The sequence below is a fragment of the Brachyistius frenatus genome, unplaced genomic scaffold (genome assembly GCF_029030835.1).
Source record: "Brachyistius frenatus isolate BFR_SWC_R1_liver_20210118 unplaced genomic scaffold, ASM2903083v1 Contig_115, whole genome shotgun sequence".
Lineage (NCBI taxonomy): Eukaryota > Metazoa > Chordata > Actinopteri > Embiotocidae > Brachyistius > Brachyistius frenatus.
In genome coordinates, this window is record NW_027210714.1 from 868,869 (window position 1) to 888,494 (window position 19,626).

Sequence of the window (19,626 nt, forward strand, 5' to 3'; positions counted from 1 at the left end):
TGTGTTGCCACAGAGGTGTTTGTCTCCCCAGGATATGTATGGTTCCCCTCCTCTCTGCCAGTAGCTTCCATTTCCTCAGTTTCTGTCCATGAATTTTTTACTCAACCTGCCTGGCTCTCTGCTGCTTCTTCTCTTTCTGGTTCTCTTTTTTTTTTCCTGTCTCTGTCTCTCCCAACCTCTCTGTGCATTATGTTAATGGTGCTCTGGGCTATGTGTAGGTAAAGGCCCAGAGACCATCTTTGCTGGGTCGGTCCTCAATGATAATGAGTGGCACACGGTGAGGGTAGTCCGGCGTGGCAAGAGCCTTAAACTCACCGTGGACGACCTGCAGCCCGTTGAAGGTAATCACAGCAGCCTAACTTATCATTTTCCCCCATTAATTGACACTCCCACACCACGCAGGTCTTGATCTGATGTGTCAACGTCTGCTTGTCCTTTGTGTAAATTTCTGTTTTTTGTTTTGTTTTTTTAAACAAATTGACATAAACCTCGCTCAACATTAAGGGTTTTATTTCTTTTTTTTAGAGAACATCTGTACCTGTGTAAGTGAAACTAATCATTCTGCATTGTGACCGTGACCATAACAGTACATCAGCGTACGAGTAGTTACAAACAATGTCGGTATTAGAGTCGGTTACATCTGTTGTTAGCAGTCTGCGCTAAATAAAATGTTGAAGTACGAGTTAGGATTAGTTTTGGTACAGTTCCACTTGAAACCCCGACTTCCCGTAGCCCTCACCTATGAAGTTTACCCACCCACCCCTCCCCCCCCGCCACCAGGTCAGATGGCGGGCGACCACACCCAGCTGGAGTTCCACAATGTGGAGACGGGTATCGTGACGGAGAAACGCTTCATGCCGGCCGTGCCCTCCAATTTCATCGGCCACCTTCAGGGCCTGACGCTGAACGGCATGCCCTACATCGACCTGTGCAAGAACGGCGACATCGACTACTGCGAGCTCAACGCCGTTATCGGCTACAAGAGCATCGTGGCCGACCCCGTCACGTTCCGCTCCCGCTCCAGTTTCGTCACGCTGCCCACGCTGCAGGCCTACTACTCCATGCATCTCTTCATGCAGTTCAAGACCACCTCCCCCGACGGGGTTATTCTCTACAACAGGGGGGACGGCAACGACTTCATAGTGATAGAGCTAGTTAAAGGGTGAGCTGGGCAATAAACAGTGTGATATTTCTAACCCATGAAGCAGTGCAATATCTTCAAATAAATGTAACGTGGGACATAAAAAAAAAAAAAATGAAATGAACCGTGAGCAAATAAAGGGAAACGGATGAATGTTTTATGTGAGCGTGGTGATATCTGTCCTGCATAAATTAATGTGCATGTTTAATTTTCCCACTTTTACTGGGATTTACTGTTGAAATTGTCCTTGACTGTAAGGTTGAAACGGGCTATTAAGTACATAATATGAAAAACTCACAAGCCAGGCAGCTCTTTCTCTATTCTTGTAATTAAGCTTCTACGAGACAGATAATAATGCCCTGAAGTGTATGACCCTGTGTTGTTCTTCATCGCAAGTACGATTCATTTGCCTTTTCTCTCTCCTCACTTCTTTTAATCCCCTCTTTCCTCTTTTTCTTGTCCCTTCTCCAGCTACCTTCATTACATCTCCGACCTGGGCAACGGCGCGCACCTGATCAAAGGCAACTCCAACAGTCCCCTGAATGACAACTACTGGCACAACGTGCACATATCCCGAGACACTAACAATCTCCACACGGTCAAGATCGACACCAAAGTCACCACGCAGACCACCATGGGTGCCAAGAACCTCGACCTAAAGGGTATGCAAAGATACGAGCAGGGATACGTCCGGTACGGGAACTCATACGGGGGCAAAGAGATACTCATACGGTGATGGTACACGAACTATTCTACTGATTCGTAGGAGGCTGTTCTGACAAAAGGAAAAGCTCTCTAATTAACACCTTCAACACAATCAGTACAAAAAAAAAAAAAAATGTAAAAACAGATTTGGTTTTTTTTAAAAGGTGGGTTATATTTGTCGGGACTATTTCCAGGCTTGGAGGTGGTTTTAGTTTTCTTCACGCGGAGCCAAGCTGCCTGTGTCTCCCTGTTATGTACCAAACTAAATTCGGTGTCTGCTGGCAGTAGCTAAATATTAACGTACAGATTCTATTTTATAGTCCAACTCTCATTAAAAAAAAAAAAAAAAAAGCAATTAAAACAGACTTCCAGGGAAATTCATGGGCATCAGCATGCATAATCAATTAATCATTCGTAATTTATCTAACTAAAATGCAAACTATTCACGAGTACATATCCCCGCAAACTGAATGTATTTAGGCTTTGTGCTTTTGGTCAGACAAAACAAAACATTCGACGGCCGTTGGCTCACAGATGTCGCGAATGTAAATAACAATAAAGCGTTGCGATTGGTTCATGAAGCTGCCATTCACTGTGCTGCTCCTCCCCAGGTGATCTGTACATCGGGGGTATTTCCAAAGAGATGTACCGAGACCTGCCTAAGCTGGTCCACTCCCGCGAGGGATTTCAGGGTTGCCTGGCAACAGTTGATCTGAACGGCCGGCTCCCGGACCTTTTGGCTGATGCCTTGGCAACCATGGGACAAGTGGAGAGAGGTTGTGAAGGTGAGGTGCAAACACACCAGTGGATTTGCTTGGGGCCCCCACATCCCTACTGCTTCTTCCTTCAGTTTTCATTAAACCCATACTCTTCTGCTGTCAGAATAACCCACTAACACAGCTCTTGGTCTGTCAGATGTAAAGTTTGCTCACTTTCTACTCATGTCCCCCTCAGTCTTTCTGCCCACTGTGTTTTCTCTCTCTCTGCTCCACTCTTTCAGCAGTTCACAGGCATCTGTGTGCGTTGACTAACCATCTAACTTAATTTGCTTGTTTGCTTTTTTGTTTGGCTGACAAAAGTTACATTGATGAAAGCTGACTTGCAAGGTATATCGCTTTGTGTGAGCATGTGGGACACGTGTGCGTGGGTGGGCTAATGTGTGCGTGCGAGCGTGCGTGCGTGTGTGTGCGTGTGTGTGTGTGTGTGTGTGTGTGCGTGTGTGTGTGTGTGTGTGTGTGTGTGCGCGCGCGCGCGCGTGTGTGCGTGTGTTGAAACTACCCAGTGGTGTCCAGTGTTGTGTGGATCCCAGTGATCCAGAGTCAAAGGTCAGAGGTGACCTGTCCTCTCCTAGCCACCATAGTGATTTCATCACAGTAGTGACATTATCACCGCTTGACTTGAGTTGACCACAGCTCCACCGCCCGGGTTGCCCAGCAGCATGCTCTCTAACCCCTCCTTACTGACTGCCAACCTAAACTTCCAACAACTCCACTTGTGAATCATCTCGCACCCTTTCCTCCGTGCCTCATGTTAGAAGTGCAACGAAGGAGAACTAAGTGTGGAGCTTTGACATTCTCCTCCTGTGTGGTTTTGGCACGAGGCAGGAAGAGAACGGCGACAGACCGCTGAAGAAAGAGTATTGAGATGAAGGCCTTTAAACATAACTCCGCCCTCTTATGTTTAACTCCTCCTCCTCCTGTCCTCGCCCCACTCATCAAGCCTCACCACCTGCATGCTCTCCACATTTGGCACTTCTCACCTGGTAAACGCAGATTCCAGTTTAGGTGCATTTTTTTGGGTTTATTTGGAAAACCAAGCGTCTTCTGTTGGTGTAACGCTAGAGAATGGGAGCCTCTGCGCAACATCCTAGTCTCACTAATCCTACTAATCATAACACCATTAACGCACAACAGTCTACTCTTAAGTCATTTCAAACTGCCAAAATCTCTCAAGGAAATACGGTGTAAACAAACAATAACCGCACTGTACCGCCTTAAATGTTGTGAGCACACCGGGCTCCAGACAAAACCACAAAAAAAGAACAAAAAAAAGTGTCTTTTTTTTCCTCCTCTCCTAACTTTTGCACTGTTGCACCCCCACCACGTCTGTCACTGCAGGTCCCAGCACTACCTGTCAAGAGGACTCCTGCTCTAATCAGGGCGTTTGTTTGCAGCAGTGGGAGGGATTCACCTGTGACTGCAGCATGACGTCGTATGCCGGGCCTCTGTGCAACGATGGTGAGTCTTTGCTTTTCGTCTCTCTCGCGGACTGCGGCGGATCGTAGATAGATATATTTTTGGGGAACGTAGATCGTACGGCATCTGGTTTTACTGTGCATTTGCAGGTGCAAACTGTCTTTCAAACTCTCAAAAACCCTTCACCCAAAAACATCTCTGAGCTTTTATAAAACACACCTAATCAAATATTTACTCCGGTGTAGAACTGCAGGTCTAAAACTTCTGCACCCGGATGATTTGGTTTCAAACGCAAGTATTTTTTTGTGTGCATTTTATCGGAGCCACCACCGGAGGGCACTATCAACTGCTGATTCTGAAATGGCACCAAAATAGCTCTCATCTGAAGTGCCTGTGTATAATTAAATCAGATCATCTATACATTCTCTGGCTTTAAACACTGAATAATCCTCCTAAAGGCGGCGGTATATGCAGATTTTTTTTTTTTAGCCACTCTATGAGTCAAACAATTGTATGCGTTAGTATTTCTATGAGTCAGTTATTCCAGTCAGCCTCCTGCAGTGATGCTGATAAGCAATCTGGGAAACACATTTTCTTTTTTTTTTCAAGCCTGTAGGAGGAACCATGAAAATATAGAAGTCATTTATACCGTTTCAGAGTTTTTATTACAGTTTTGTTTTTGCGCTATGCTCTTTGTGTTTTAAATGTTTTGCACCAAAAAAAAAAAAAAAATCTGCAGAAGTACAATCTTTAACGGGGAAATCTCTGACGATAGATAGCTCTGTTGTGGCTTAAAGACGGGCCGGCAATTTCCTTCTTTATCTGTGTGGACCAGCTGGGACCACGTATATCTTCGGCCGTGACGGAGGCGTGGTGGTTTACACGTGGCCCCCTAATGAACGTCCCAGCACCAGGGCGGACCGGCTGGCCCTCGGGTTCAGCACCCAACAGAAACACGCCATTCTACTCCGGGTGGACAGTGCGTCCGGCCTGGGAGACTACCTTCAGCTGCAGATAGTAAGTACACGCGAGCACATTCAAGCAGCAAGCTAAAGCGCATGCATTTCACTTATTTATACATGTTCCTTGGGGGATTCCTATCTGCAACATTTTATTTAACTGCGTACTTTCCAGATCTACATTGCTTCCGTCACAGTAACCCCACTCGTCATTAGGGATTTTATTAATTTCCTGTATACGCTACCAGCCAGGCAATTATGGTATCAAAGTGTGCACACTCATCCTCATAATGCTTTACTTCGCCACAGTCCTCCGGTCCAGCGGTTGAATTCAGAATATTGTTATTCACACCAAAACGTATCATTATAATTGTCGATTAGACTGACAAGAACGATACCGAGTTATATTAAATATGATATAATTTCACAAAAGCATCAGACAAATACAGTAAATTCTTCCCTTCGTTCCTTCCTTCCAAAAACAGAAAACGTGAATTTATGTACAATTAATTGCGCTGCTCCTCACAGCTTCTGATGTTCACTGTAACGCTGAGTGGCTGATCGAACTTATTTACTTGTTTCGTGTAAAATGAAATCAACAAAGAAACCATTTCGCCACGTATTAGGGCTGCGCCATATCACTTAAAATTAATATCACAATAAATTGTGACATCAACCTGTGTCACGGTTTATAAATGTCTGCCTCTGAAATGTCCAGCTTAAGAGTTAAAGCACTTTGAGCTGCATTTTTTTGTATGAAAAGGGCCTGTTCAAAAAAATGTTATTATTATTATTATTATGAAAGAAGCATAAGTTGTAGCCAACTTAAGGGCTGCTATCCTTTAATCGCATATCAGCTCTTTCTCATCTGCATCTGAACCACGCTTGTATTTCTGCATCTTTCTTGTTTCTGCTGACGTGACTAAAATGAGGTCAGTTAGAGCTGCCGAGTCCTTTGTTTGACTACTTGCAACTGTTGGTGTTTGGACAGCCCCGCTGTCTCCTCTAGATCAGAGACCTGAACAAAAATAACGTCATTACACGCAGTCACATGGGAACACACACTCTCAACCATATCGTGCAACAAAAAAAAAACAACAACAACGACGACGACAACAAACAGACAATATCTTCGCCTTCTTAAAAACAATTGCCTTTCTGATTTAACATATTCATACCTCTCCTCCTTTCCAGGACAAGGGCAACATTAGAGTAGTGTTTAATGTTGGCACTGACGATATCAACATCGAGGAGAGCTCCAAGTTTGTCAACGACGGGAAGTACCACATAATTCGCTTCACCCGCAGTGGTGGCAATGCAACCCTCCAACTGGACGACCTGCCTGTCATAGAGCGTTACCCCACAGGTAGGCCCCGCCCATGTCAGCCCCAACCTACTGACTCATCACCGCACCGCCTGTCCCGGGGCAGAGCCAACCACACCTTAGTCCAAATCAACCCACCTCCCGATTGACGAAGCACATCAGTGTTCCTTTCAATGTTTCTATTTAAACACTGAGATCGAGACATATAATTGCAGCTTTGTTTTATGTTATTGTGTTTGAGATGAAATATGTGTGATCTGACATGAAACGTGACTTTTTAAACCATAAAATGTTATTATAATAGCTTGTATCCTAGCCAGCTATGTTATGTCAGGCCTGTTAAATAGTGCTAAAGGTAATTTATGAAAATATTCAATACAGGTGTCAGTGGTTTTTCTCGCCATAAAAGAAAATAATAACAGTTGGTGCATTTTTGGACAAATAATAATTTAAAAACATGTCATATTTTGAGATAAATGTTTAACTAGAGAGAAAAAATAAGAATAAGAAAAAAGTGTATTTTGTTGAATCTAGTCTTTGTTTTTATATTTGTTGGTTTTTATATTTAAAGTGGTAATCTTAGGTAGTCGTCTTTAACACAATGAAGTCAAGGCTTTAGTTAGCTGGTAGCTAAAATGCCAAATGCGAGTTGTTGTGAGGTGTGTGTGCGGGTTCTTCCTGTATGTAACTCTAAACTCAGTCAGTCGTATAGACAGTATGTGGCAGCTGTAACGTTATTTCCCTGTGCTCTTGCAGATGTTCACCCCTGAAATGTCTCTTTAAATTAAACCCAATGAACAGAGAGTAAGAGTCCGCTCACTGGAAACATAGTGAATTCAGCTCCTTTTCTCTCAGCGCATCAAGCTTTAACGTAACACGGTGACGTGCTAACAATGAGCAGACCATTACTTTCTTTTCATTGCTGTTCTTTTTGTATCCAGCTCCTGTACCACGTTTGGATGTGCGTAATTACTACTGTGTTTTCATCTCTAAATTAAAGGCAACATTGATAACGAGCGCCTGGCCATCGCCAGACAGCGAATCCCCTATCGGCTCGGTCGAGTAGTTGACGAATGGCTACTCGACAAAGGTAAAAACCCTGATTAAAATTCCTTAAAACTTTGAGCTTAAAAAATACAATTTGAAGACAGTTGACTCTACTTTATTGTGCACCATCAACTAACATCTAAAAATCTAAATCCATAACTAAGTATTAAAAGTTGGGCAGCTGTAGTGTGTAATACTGTGTAAACTGTAGTGCCTGTGAACGTATCTTGTTAGTGTGTATCTGATAATATCAGGTTAAAGGGACGATGGAGAGATTTAAATGTGAATAAATCAGATAATAGAAAAGAAGTACTGATAAAAGATGCTTTGTTAAGACTGGTAAACATAATTTTTTTTGTTTATTATCAAATTGTAAACGATAAAGCATTTACTAAAAGATATTTTTGAAAAACACATTCTGTAATCAAATTAAAGTAAATGCAAAGTATTGTGACATGTAAGAATTATGTAAATTCGAAATGACTAATAGAGCAATGCTTTTTGAAAAAAAAAAAAAAAAAAAAGTAAAAGTTTTCCTCCTAAACTTCAGCAGAGCTCCTTAAATTAGCCTCTAGTCCCTTTAACAGTGAGCAGTGCTAGAGCTTATAACCTGTGCATGCTTCATAGGGCTGTGACAACAGTTCCCTAGATCTCCGTCTCTCTGTCTGCCTGTCTGTTGCTCCTTCAAAATACAATGTCGTGCCGCACAGCCATCACCATAGCAACCATCTGTCAGCCCCGTCTTCTCAGGGCCCCTCTGACTCCTCTCATCTGCTGACTCTTCCTTTGCCTTCTGTTCTTTGCCTCCTCATCCTCCTCCTCATCCTCCTCCTCGACTTCTCTGCGTCTCCTCACCCTGTCACCCTCTCTCTCTCCCTCCCTCTCTCTCTCCCTCTCTCCTCCCCCCCTTTCTCTACTTCCTGTTCCCACTCTTATCTCTCTCAGTCTCAGCCTTTCTCCACGGTTCTCCACGGCTTCGATTTGCTCTGCCATGCTTTAATCTATCCCACCCCTCTCACCATGGCTTGGGGGTGGTGGATTGTGTAACACTCAAACATTCTTGTGTGTGTGTGTGTGTGTGTGTGTGTGTGTGTGTGTGTGTGTGTGTGTGTGTGTGTGTGTGTGTGTGTGTGTGTGTGTGTGTGTGTGTGTGTGTGTGTGTGTGTGTGTGTGTGTGTGTGCACTTATGTGACCACTGTGTCTGTGTGTGCGTGACTGTATTTGCGTGTGTCTGTCCATTTTTCTTCCTGGTGCGGTCTGGTGTGTGTGGTGTGTGTGTGTGTGTGTGTGTGTGTGTGTGTGTGTGTGTGCGTGCGCGCGTAGGTCGCCAGCTGACCATCTTCAACAGCCAGACGACGGTGCGCGTCGGCGGAGCCGAGCGAGGTGCCGCCATGTTCCAGGGGCAGCTGTCTGGTCTCTACTACAACGGCCTGCGCATCCTCAACATGGCCGCCGAGGGGCACCCGCACATCAGAGTGGAGGGCAGCGCGCGGCTGGTCGGCGACATGCCGTCCTCCTCCATCACCCCGCAGTCCAGCGCCGCCGCCGGAGGCAACCGCTCGGACTCCGCCCCCTCCATCAGTGACATCACGACCACCACGGCCACCAACAGGAAGCAGGGCGCAACGCCGCAGGTCAGAGCGACGTCAAACACTCGAGCTTTCCCCTTCGGGGCGGGGCGGGGCGGGGAGGGGGGGGGGGGGGGACCCGTCAAATCCGATGTCGTGTGTGGTCGTACAAAGATCTGCTGCTCCAGTTCAATTCCTCAAAATATCTTGTTCGTGTACGGCTAATCGCCGCACTGCCATCATTCCTTCGGTGTGACGATAGGTAATTACGAAGTGGTAATTCGCTTTGATAAGTTTCTCTACGAACTCTGTAAGAGGATTAGCGTGCACACAGACCACTAATCAAGGGCTAGAGGATAGCGAGATACATCGGGGGGGGGCTGGGGGGATTGTTTTAAACTCCACTCGAGGCAAGGCGAGTTCATTCAAGCCGCACATGTGCGGAGGGCAAATAATGCATTACACGTTCTGGGTGAAAAGCGAATGAAGGAATAAAAGTCAAAAAGGTGGATAACGACGGCCGCTCGGGAGCCAGTCGAAGGCGGAGGAGAAGAGAAAAGCTTCTCGGGCACTTTTTCGGGCGTTTTACTGATGGGAGGATAAACTTGAGCTTAACTTAACGTTACAGACGCGCGGGTCGGCCTCCCCGACGACGTTACGTTACGCGGCCGTTCAAAAACAACGCTTGCGACTCCATCGACCTCCTCAGAGGCGTCCCGGGAAAAGCTCTCCGCTCCACTAAAAATATGCGTCTAGTCTATTTTTGACCTCCCCACCTCCCGCCCCCTTTACCCCCGCTCTTTTAAGTAGGAGAGAAATTGTGTTCTCCCGCTACAGACGCGGAAACTGTTCCAAAAAAATAATGATGAATATTCCCGTTTTTGTACCAACTTCGTACGCTGCAGCACAACGAAGTACGACAGTGACAAACACAATTAAAACAGACACACCAACACAAAAACAAAAAAAAACACCGGTTCTCTGCCGGAAACCGGTTGGATTGCTCCCTCAAGCGGAGGAGTTTAAGTATCTCGGGGTCTTGTTCACGAGCTCTGGGTTATATATATACATATATATATATATGTATATATATACATATCACGAAATAATGCTTGGAAATAAAATTCATACACCAGAAAACAATATATCTTACAAAAACGGATTAAAAATTGGACGGTTGTTGCAGTGGCTTCATGATTTGTATCGTTCTGAAGAGGAATTCATAGTTTTGTATTTTCTCTGTTTTCACTTTTCCTGTGTAATGACTGCTCCCACCACCACCCCCACCACCACCACCACCCCCTCCCCCCCACCCCCAAAAAAATGGAATTAAAACTATTTAAATGGATAAAAGGCTCAAATACACACATAATTGTTCCGCTGCAGCACATTCACATAAATGGATTAGATGGCAAATTCTCAACTAAGTGGTCCCTCCCAACTAGATTAATGGAGGGGAGATGTTTGTGCTACTGGGGGATGGAAAAGCTTTTCCATGATATGCGTTTAGTAAACTGGTACAAGTGGGGCAATTCGAGCACGTGATCGTAATCGAGGCGTATTTATAGCGGTTGCAACCGCAGAGTGGACGCTAATGTCGGAGGATACATTATCAGCAGGTGCGCCACGGACTCTTTCGCTCCATCGTTCAGATCGCCACCGAGATGTTTTCAGGCTCTTTGTGGGCGTCCGTGCGCGCTGCAGCTCTTCTTCTTCTTCTTCTTCTTCTGTGTTATAAAACCGTGCGCCTGCCGCACTGAAAAAAGATGTGGTGTTTTTTTTTTTTTCCAAGTGATACAAGTTGCCATGGAGATAGTGAGCCCCTCTACTCCGCCGCCTGCTTTCTCTCTCTCTCTCTCTCTCCCATCCAGACTCCCACAGAGACTGGCTCCTCCAGTGTATAAGCCGCCCAGCTGTTTCAGACATAAATAATAGAACGCGGAGCGCTGTGAGCTAAGCCTCCGGCATCAATAATGGATACGAGAGCGGGACGGATAGCGCTGCAGACTGACAGCGTCGTCGCAGAGGGTTGTTTTCACACTTCAGCCCTCGATCCCTCCCTGCTCGCGTCGCGTTGCGATTTCGACGGAAACTCTTCCCCCGCCGCTGCGATGCGCTGGCGTCGAGGCTAAACAAAAAAAAAACAACAAAAAACCCGGGCTGCGGAGCCGAGCGCCGGAGTCACTGTACGAGAACTGGGTCAGACCCGCTGTACGCTCGGCGTGCTGCAGTGTGCGCGTTTGCTCGTCAGTGCGAGTCGAATCGCTCCCGTCGGCCCCCCGAAACTCTTCTTTTTTTTTTTTTTGGCGTCTTCTCTATAAAGAACCTTACAGCTTCTCCGTTGAGGCTGACTTGTGTTGCCTGGCAACCAACCTCGCCTTAAGCAGCGCGCACACACACACACAAAAAAAAATAAAAAAAATGTGGAGCCGAACATATAAAAGCGCGCACGCGCGCACGCGCACACTCAGGTGGATCGAGAACAATGGGGCTTCAATTGCAGCACATTGCATCAGAGGAGGGGCAGTGAGAGGATGTCCGACAGAGGCGCTTGCGCGTCCAGGCAATTTATCGATTTCACGCACACGCCCTCGACTTTGGGCGTGTGTCGAAGTGGATCCGCCCAAGTTGCCTCGCGGGTCGGCGCCTGCCGTCGGTGCTTTGTGCAGTAAGAATGTGTTGCGTGCTTCCTCCTGAAGTACGCGGTGTGTTGATTTTGTACCTTTTATTTTATTTTATTTTTTTGTGCGTGTAGAAAAGTGGAAGGGATTAATAATGTATGACAGCTGAGCACCAGCGAGGGAGAGATTGTGCGACTGTGTGCGAGTGTTTATGCTAGAGGCGGCTCTGAGTCACAGAGTTTGAGTTTGGTTTTGATGTTCGCTGTCTGTCTTTGGATACGTGTTTGTGTGTTTGTGTGTGCGTGTGCGTGTGCGTACCCGTGTTTGATGGGAAAGCTGATGGAAGAACCCGGAGGCTCAGAGCAGCGGCCGATTGGCTATCAGAAATCAGCTGACCGAGACACTTCCACAAGCTCTCTGAACATATATCTCCTTTTCGCTCCCTACCTCACTCCTTGCCTGTTTTTTTTTTTTTCCCTTGCTACCGTCTTCCTTCTCTCCACAATCGTCCACATCTTTTTTTTTTTTTTTTCCTCTCGCTATCCATCTCCTGGAGATACTGTTTCACCCCCCCCCCCCCTCTTTCCTCCCCCCACTGTTCACTTTCTCTTTTCTCTCACTCTCCTTTGCTCTCTCTCTCCCTCCATATCTATCCATATTTACTCGTCACTTCCCCCCCTTCTCTCCTCTCCTCTCCTCTCCTCTCTCCATCCTTCCCTCCCTCCCTCCCTGTCTGTGGTTGAGCTCCAGTGATAGGCTGTTAATGCAGGCGGTGTATGAGTCTATCTCACCATCTGCAGTAGTGGAGCTAGCTCCTCTCCTCTCTCGTCAGGATCTCTTCATCAGCCTGCCAACTTCAGCCTGATTTGGTGTGTGTGTGTGTGTGTGTGCGTGCCCGCGTGTGTGTGTGTGTGTGTTAGCCGGTGTAGATGTGTTTGAATAGACCAATGGAGCGTGTTTGGCTATTATAGAGTGTGTGTGTGTGTGTGTGTGTGCACGTGTGTGTGTGTGTGTGATTTCCAGTTGTGAAAGTAGCAGACAAGCTGTTGAATCTTCTTGCGAGAGCGTGTGAGGACAGAGTGCAGCTGCTATGTGTGAACTAGGCAGTCAGGGAGGCATGGACGGTCGTTGGCACTGTTCGGCTGCTCAGGTAGAGATTTTGCTCTTTAAGCATGCGGATATTCGTCTCTTCATTCTCTCTCGCTTCCTGTCTCTTTCCGTCCGTATCTATTTTTTCCCTTCTTGTCGATGTCCATCTGTCCATCGTTATGTCAGCATGCTCTGTTAATAGACCATGAGAAGATGGGGACGAAGAGGGAGGAGGGACGCGAGGGAGGGTGAGCTGGAGGGGCGGAGGTTCGTTGAGCATGCATTTCGTCTTTCTATTAACTCCTGTGGGGTCATTGACGTGATTTAAATCGTGTTTGGCATGTCCCCGGTTTGCCTCGTGTCCCTTGTCTCCCGTGTGATAGGTGGATCGATACTCCAATTGACACCCTCCGATTTGAACGGGGTGGTCAGCTGACGAGGTGATGTCACAGATCAGAGGAGGGACCTTGTTAGATTTACTCATTTCCTGTTGTTTTAGCTGAAATCAGGATTCCAGACAGGTGCCTGTGGATCAATAATCAAGCACGGTGGCTGGACATTGATCGGTGACGGTTGTCAGCGGTGATGTGTTTCCTACCGGCTGATTGGTTCATGTGCTATTTGGATCCTGGCAAAGGCACAGAGGTTTATTGACTGGCTGGACTCCAGAGGCTAAGCTCACCCGAGCAGCTATTTGACGGCCCAGTGGGCAGAACTGATTGGAAAGGCAGTGGAGGAAAGAGACGGAGTCAAGCATCAATAATCTAATGTATGTTTCAGGCCAAACTAAACCACAGCAGACTTGTCAGGACCAACACCACCACCACCACCACCACCACCATCACGGCAAGGCCAGCTCACGCTCTTTCTGATGAATAAACCAACAGGGTGGCTTCTGCACTACTTATGCAGTCTTTGTTCCTACAAAAGACAAAGAGGCGAGGAAATAGAGAGCGCAATGTTTAATGGATTTCCGTTTGAGACACTGCATGTAATTTTCAGCTAAGTCATCATCGATCACTTAATGCTTTGATTTGGTTCCTCCAGTTGGGTCGCAATACGCCTCCGGAGCGCTCCTCTTTTATGGCTCTGCTGCTCTCTCCCCTCTCCTTTATTCTGCGAGCTACAAACATCTACTGCAATGCATCACAATCCAATTTTAATTTAGTGCTGGCATTGAGCGCCCAGTGTGGTTAAAGCACACACACACACACACACACACACACACACACGTCCGTATCTCTCATGCTGAAGCGTCAAGGCGGGCGATGTTTAACAGTAGTTCATGAATATGCGGAGACCATTAGCACGGTGTTCGGTAAAGACCGCAGCACTTTGAAGTCCTCCTCCTCCTATCCTGCCGTCTTTTCTCTCTCTTCCTGCCCAATCGCCTCCCGCGGAAAGAAAAAAAAAAAAAATCCCTTTTATCCGTCGGTCTATCTTTCCCTCCCCTTCTCCTCTCCCTTCTCCTCGCGCTCTGGCTGGAAATCAATGCACAGGTCCCCACTGAGGGTGCACGTTCCCTGTTTTTTTTTTAATTATTTATTTAGTTTCATTCCCCCATCATTTTTAACAGCCCGAACTTAAGGGTTGCCATGGCAACAAGAGGAGCCGGGATGGAGAGGGAAAAAAAAAAAAAAAAAAAGGGGCGCCTTTTCCACCGAGAGGGATCGAGGCAGGGAGAAAAAGAGCGCTCGTTGAGATATTAAGTTGGATGATGTGGGTTAGAGGTTGACTGCAAGTAGGATATCGACGCGGTGCTCACGGAGAGGTGTCGAACAAAGGAGATTTAAATTAACCAGCGAGCGCTTCGCTGGAATGTTGAGTGGAAACCGCTTTTTAGTCGCGTCTTCGGCCTCACGCTGCGCATTCTCCAACACACATGACCACTCGCCAAAATCAGACGGAGAGAGAACGCAAGTGAGCGGGGAGATAGAAAGGCCTGAGGAGGAGGAGGAGGAGGAGGAGGAGGAGGAGGAGAAGGAAACAAAAAAAAACCAACCAAAAAAAAAAGAGGGGGAGGGTGAAGAGAGTAGGAAACGATAACTCTACGTCCCCTTGCGGTTTTAAACAGGATTCGGTGTTTCTCTCCTCCCTCCCTCCTTCTTTCTTCCTTCCTTCCTCTCTCCTTGGCACACACGTTTTGGCCGCTCGCCACTGCTGGGGGCCGCAACAAGGCAAAAGCGTTTGTGGCAAACTGGAAAACGGGTGGGTGATGGAAAGGTGCCGTGTGCTCGCACATGTAGAAAATAAACAGAAGCGGTGTGGAGCACTGTTGGGTAGTTTTACGTCCCGCGTATGTCCGTTGATGTTCCCAATTTTTCTGGATCCTCTCTTTTCTCCGCAGTCGGCAGACGACCTGCTGGTGGCGTCGGCTGAGTGTCCGAGCGACGATGAAGACATCGACCCGTGTGACCCCAGTTCAGGTGAGATTCATCCTACGAATACGAACGGTTTCGTTCCCCTCATGTCCTCCTGCCGCTCAGGGTTTTTTTCTACCACTTTGTCACTCGCCGCGATGAATTTTTCATTTCCGCTTAGGTTTCTGCCTCCAGGCGTTAGCCAACACTCCCCATCCAGCTCCCACCATTCTCCCCGTCTTGTGTTTTCTTATTGCCTCCCCTCACCCCTTGTTTTGTTTTGTTTGTTTGTTTTTTTAAATCTTTTTAGCCTTCCTTCCCCTGATCTCTTTGCGGCCCAAATAATTCAGATGTTAATTCTCGTACCGACAGGCGTTTTGTACGGTTGTCAAATCTCACCACCCTGCAAACCCTCGCTGCCTGTTTGTGTCATAAAGTGTCAGAAGTGTGTAATAAAACTTGATATAACGTGCACCTGTTCTCCGGTCCTCATCTCAAAACTGCGCAATGTAATCTGTTTACACGTTACGTGATGATATGCAAACAGCTTCGGCTCTAAGCTGCAGCTTTCCCTCGCCAGCATGTAGCATTACGCAAACCGCACGTCAAATAATTCATCACGCTGATGCATTGTGTCTTCTTGCTCCAGCTCTCCGCCCACCATCTTCACGTGTAATCCAAATTAATAATGCAATGCGGTACACAGCAATGTCACACGACTTCCCTCTGCCCTCCGCACAGCCCGCCCGCCGCTGCCAGAGGTGAAGGTGTTCCCGGGTCCGTCCGAGGTGGTGCGGGAGAGCAGCAGCACCACGGGCATGGTGGTGGGCATCGTGGCGGCCGCCGCCCTCTGCATCCTCATCCTCCTCTACGCCATGTACAAGTATCGCAACCGCGACGAGGGCTCCTACCACGTGGACGAGAGCCGCAACTACATCAGCAACTCGGCCACGCAGCCCAACGGCAGCGCCAAGGACAAGCCGCTGGGCATCGCCAAGATCTCCAAGAACAAGAAGAACAAAGACAAGGAGTACTATGTCTGAGGCGGAAGACATAAACGCATACACCTTTATATATAACGGTATATGTACATAAATAGATATATTCGCGAAAAAAATACACACATACACACTGACATAGACATGATGTTAATGTTTACTCTCCAATAATCACACCCGCACACATGCTGGCAAGCACAAGCGTATACACAAACAATTCCACACGCACGCACACACACACACACACACATAAGCACAAACACACACACACACACACACACACACACACACACACACACAGACTGGCCTGAGGGCACGGGCCCTTGCTGTACAGTATTTACCAATGAGCGGAGCCTCTGAGAGAGGCTTGTTTTATGAACATAAACACCATTCCAAATGAGTTAGAAAGCACCAGTTCAACTCCCAGTTAAAGAACCATTTTTGAGGCCAGCCGGACCAGAAGACCAGTCACTCCCCTGCCGCGGTGGGACCTCTCCGGTCGGGACTCACGGAGGCCAAGGGAGACTTTTAAGTGACGCGCACGGCGGACTGAGTGTGTCGAGCGAGAGGCAGGAGCACCAGAACAAAGAGGAACACGAAGCACCGAGACGAAGCACAGAGTGTCTCTTCCGGGCTTCTTGGCCGTCCTCCCTGTTCACAGACGGGACTTGATGAAGCACCGAGGACGCTGGCGAATCAAGCGCACCGACAGTCCGAGCCTAATCCCAAACAACAGGACAGGAATTCAGGGTGTAGCGACAGAGACAGTGAGTTACGAGTGATTAAGGCAGAGGCGGGGGCCGGTGCCCGAAACAACAAAATGGATGGGCTGTGGTTGTTATGCTGCATAGCTGATGTTTTACGGCGCCCTGTAAAATCACGAAGGTGGAATCAGTGGAAAACTGAGAAATATTATCCTGGACAGGATACTTGAGACTTCAGATGCTACCTACAAGACACCAGTCATGGCATGACTGCGGTGTCGCACACAAACACACACACGCACACACACTCAAATAATAAACAGTCTACACATGCAGACATACCCTTTCCTGCAATGCTAAAGACCCACCGTAGCTTCATAACTGACACTGAAGACTATACAAGAAGACAATGGTGAAAATGACAGAGATCATTATGGTAATTGTTATGGCAATGATAACGATGAATATGACGAACATTTGGGCAGTATAGACTCTGGGGAAGGGAGGGAGGGGGGATCTTATTGCACGTGAATTATCTTACTCCGTGTGATTTATACCGCGTTGAAACTCCAGAGGTTACACCGTGATGCACCACCATCATAAACTTACCACCTCGGCTTGAAGTATTCCTAAAGACGCGCTTCAAAAATTGGGTTTTCGGTCTGTGGGATTCAACAGCGATTTTAATCTCCGAATCGACTCTCAGTTTCAAATCTTCATTTGAAAAAGTGTGACCATCTCGAGTGCGCTGCATGCCTGAGTGTCTGAGCTGTGCTGTGGAGTGATGGCGTGTCCCGCTAAGTCCAGAGATGGTAGGTTTTATCTGTGCGGGTGGGGGTGGGGGGGGGGAGGAGGAGGAGGAGGAAGAGGAGCGGGAGGGGGTGCTGCGGGTTGCAATGTAACTCCAGTGCAACGTCTGGATGTGTGCGCCGAACCACGGGCTGCGTCCCGTTTTCTAGCCTGATGTCTTATAGGCCACGCCCACTATACCTGCTCTAACCAACCACCTTTTATAGCAAAAACCAGCAGAGGAAAAGAATCAACAACAGAACAAAGTAAATGTTTCCACGTGTTGCCAATAGATAGAAAAGTCCCGTTTTTTTTTTTTTTGATGCCATCGGCTACGTGACGACTTGAGTTGCTTTGATTTCACCGGCTCGCCCCCTTTTTTTTTGTTGTTCCCCCTCTTTCTCTTCGCGTCCTCACGTACTCGTGCTATCGGTTGACCGATTTATCAACCCTCGCGACACAAACCGACACGGCACGGCACGGGACGGGACGGGCGGGTTTCGCCTGCCGCGTCCGGGGCCTTCCGCAGCCCGAGACGTCGACACGAGCGGCGCCGCGACGCGAACGAGCCCCCCCCCATCCCTCCCTCCCTCCCCCACCTCCAGTTCTTCCAAACAACGTAACTAACCAGCCCGGATGCATGCGAAACGGACCAGGGGGGCGAGGAGGGACGTGAAACGTGTGAGATTTCAAAGCGTAACGTCAAAAGTAAACTTCACATCTGCCCTTATTCTCTCCGTCCCTAACTGGCCTTTTCGACCTGCTCTCCCTTCCCTTCTCTCGTCTCCCCCCCCCTTCGTTCAGTGTGTTTCCCTGTCCGCCCTCCCGGCTCCTCCATGTTGATCGCTTTCTTTTCCTTCTCTCGCTCTCTTGTTGTGTTGCCATCTGAAACTAAAGGAGGCCTCTCCACCAATGGGATTCTACAGTACATCTAGGTGTTCATTAACCATGTTTATTTTCTATATGTACAATTTTTCTACAGTATTTACTTTTATTTTTATTGTTACGGTTCATTGATGAACATAAAGTGGAAATTTATTATGAAAAATAGTTTTGAAGATTAATGAGTAAATAAAATATTACCCAAGTGAGCCCGGTGTGCTGTTTGTCTTGTTGATCTTTGTCAATCGGAGGTCGCCCGTCCGATTGAAACCGAGTAGCCGCTTGCGTCGGGTTGGCGAGCCGATCTCGAAAGGACTCGTTTCGACATTCGGGGGGGGGGGGGGGGGGGGATACACGCATTCGAGATCGACGCCGCTCGCGGCGTGACAGCAGTGTCGGTCTCCTCGTTTAATTCTTCATTCGAAAAGGGACCCGGCGCATTTCCCAACGCGCCGAGATATTTCAACAACTATCTGCTCTTGCAAAAAATGCAGATTCCTCCACATTACTTCTTTTCCCTCTCGTTAAAATAAGGGAAACTCGCACCTTTCCGAGCCGGGCCCGCTCCGCCTAACTGGGACATAAACCCCCCCACCCCACCCCACCCCATGCAGCACACACTGCGCAGGGCTTTTGAAGTATGACTCAGAGCAGTTAACGGCATAAGTCTCTGCGGAGTTGCTGTTTGCCGGATGAAAGCTCCTCCGGAGCCTCCTCGCGTCCTCGGGCGAGAGCGGCTCCGAGGACCTGCTGTTTCAATAAACACCTCCCCGGGTCTCACGCTACCTTGTTCTCTCGCCGTCTCCCTTTCTCCGAAGCTTCTTTTGTCGTCGCTGAACGGGCCCGCTCGGCAAAAAGCCCCGCGTCCGCGCCCGCAAGCCGTCTGCCGCTTCGCCGTCCTTGACCGCGGCGCGAATTTGAGAAGCTGTAACAACGAAATTCTCTCGGGAAGTTCTCAATGGGAAAAAAAAAAATGGGATTGTACGACGAGTAAACAAAATAGCCGCCAAGTGATTTTTCTGTCAGTCGGGCGTGCTTGTAATATACCGTTCAGAATTTTCATTTGTAAAAAGAATTTCGACATCGTTAGTGACGGTCACCCGTTAGTAACTATAGCGGGGGGGGGGGGGGATATATATATATATGAAGTAGAAGAACAGCGCAGATATAACAAATGCATCGTTATTTAGTTCGCCGAACAGCCACTGACGTTGCGGTGGAACTCTTGTGCATCATCAGGCCAG

The 19,626-nt window shown here is 47.7% G+C and overlaps 1 protein-coding gene across 18 annotated transcripts in view; it reads left to right on the top strand.

The window, feature by feature from the left end:
• nrxn1a (neurexin 1a) overlaps nt 1-16,281 on the top strand; it is a 57,068-nt gene extending 40,787 nt beyond the window's left edge. For 10 of the 18 annotated variants that reach the window (XM_069713021.1, XM_069713026.1, XM_069713024.1 and 7 more), the window contains 11 exons: nt 219-341; nt 781-1,162; nt 1,613-1,803; nt 2,458-2,631; nt 3,964-4,083; nt 4,877-5,058; nt 6,195-6,366; nt 7,325-7,414; nt 8,695-9,005; nt 14,997-15,075; nt 15,751-16,281. In XM_069713021.1, coding sequence (XP_069569122.1) covers nt 219-341; nt 781-1,162; nt 1,613-1,803; nt 2,458-2,631; nt 3,964-4,083; nt 4,877-5,058; nt 6,195-6,366; nt 7,325-7,414; nt 8,695-9,005; nt 14,997-15,075; nt 15,751-16,052 — 2,126 coding nt within the window. In that variant the 3' untranslated portion in view covers nt 16,053-16,281. The remainder of the gene's footprint in view (nt 1-218; nt 342-780; nt 1,163-1,612; nt 1,804-2,457; nt 2,632-3,963; nt 4,084-4,876; nt 5,059-6,194; nt 6,367-7,324; nt 7,415-8,694; nt 9,006-14,996; nt 15,076-15,750) is intronic. The other 8 variants (XM_069713031.1, XM_069713033.1, XM_069713040.1 and 5 more) reach the window with 1 other exon arrangement.
• The last annotated feature ends 3,345 nt before the right edge of the window (nt 16,282-19,626 follow it).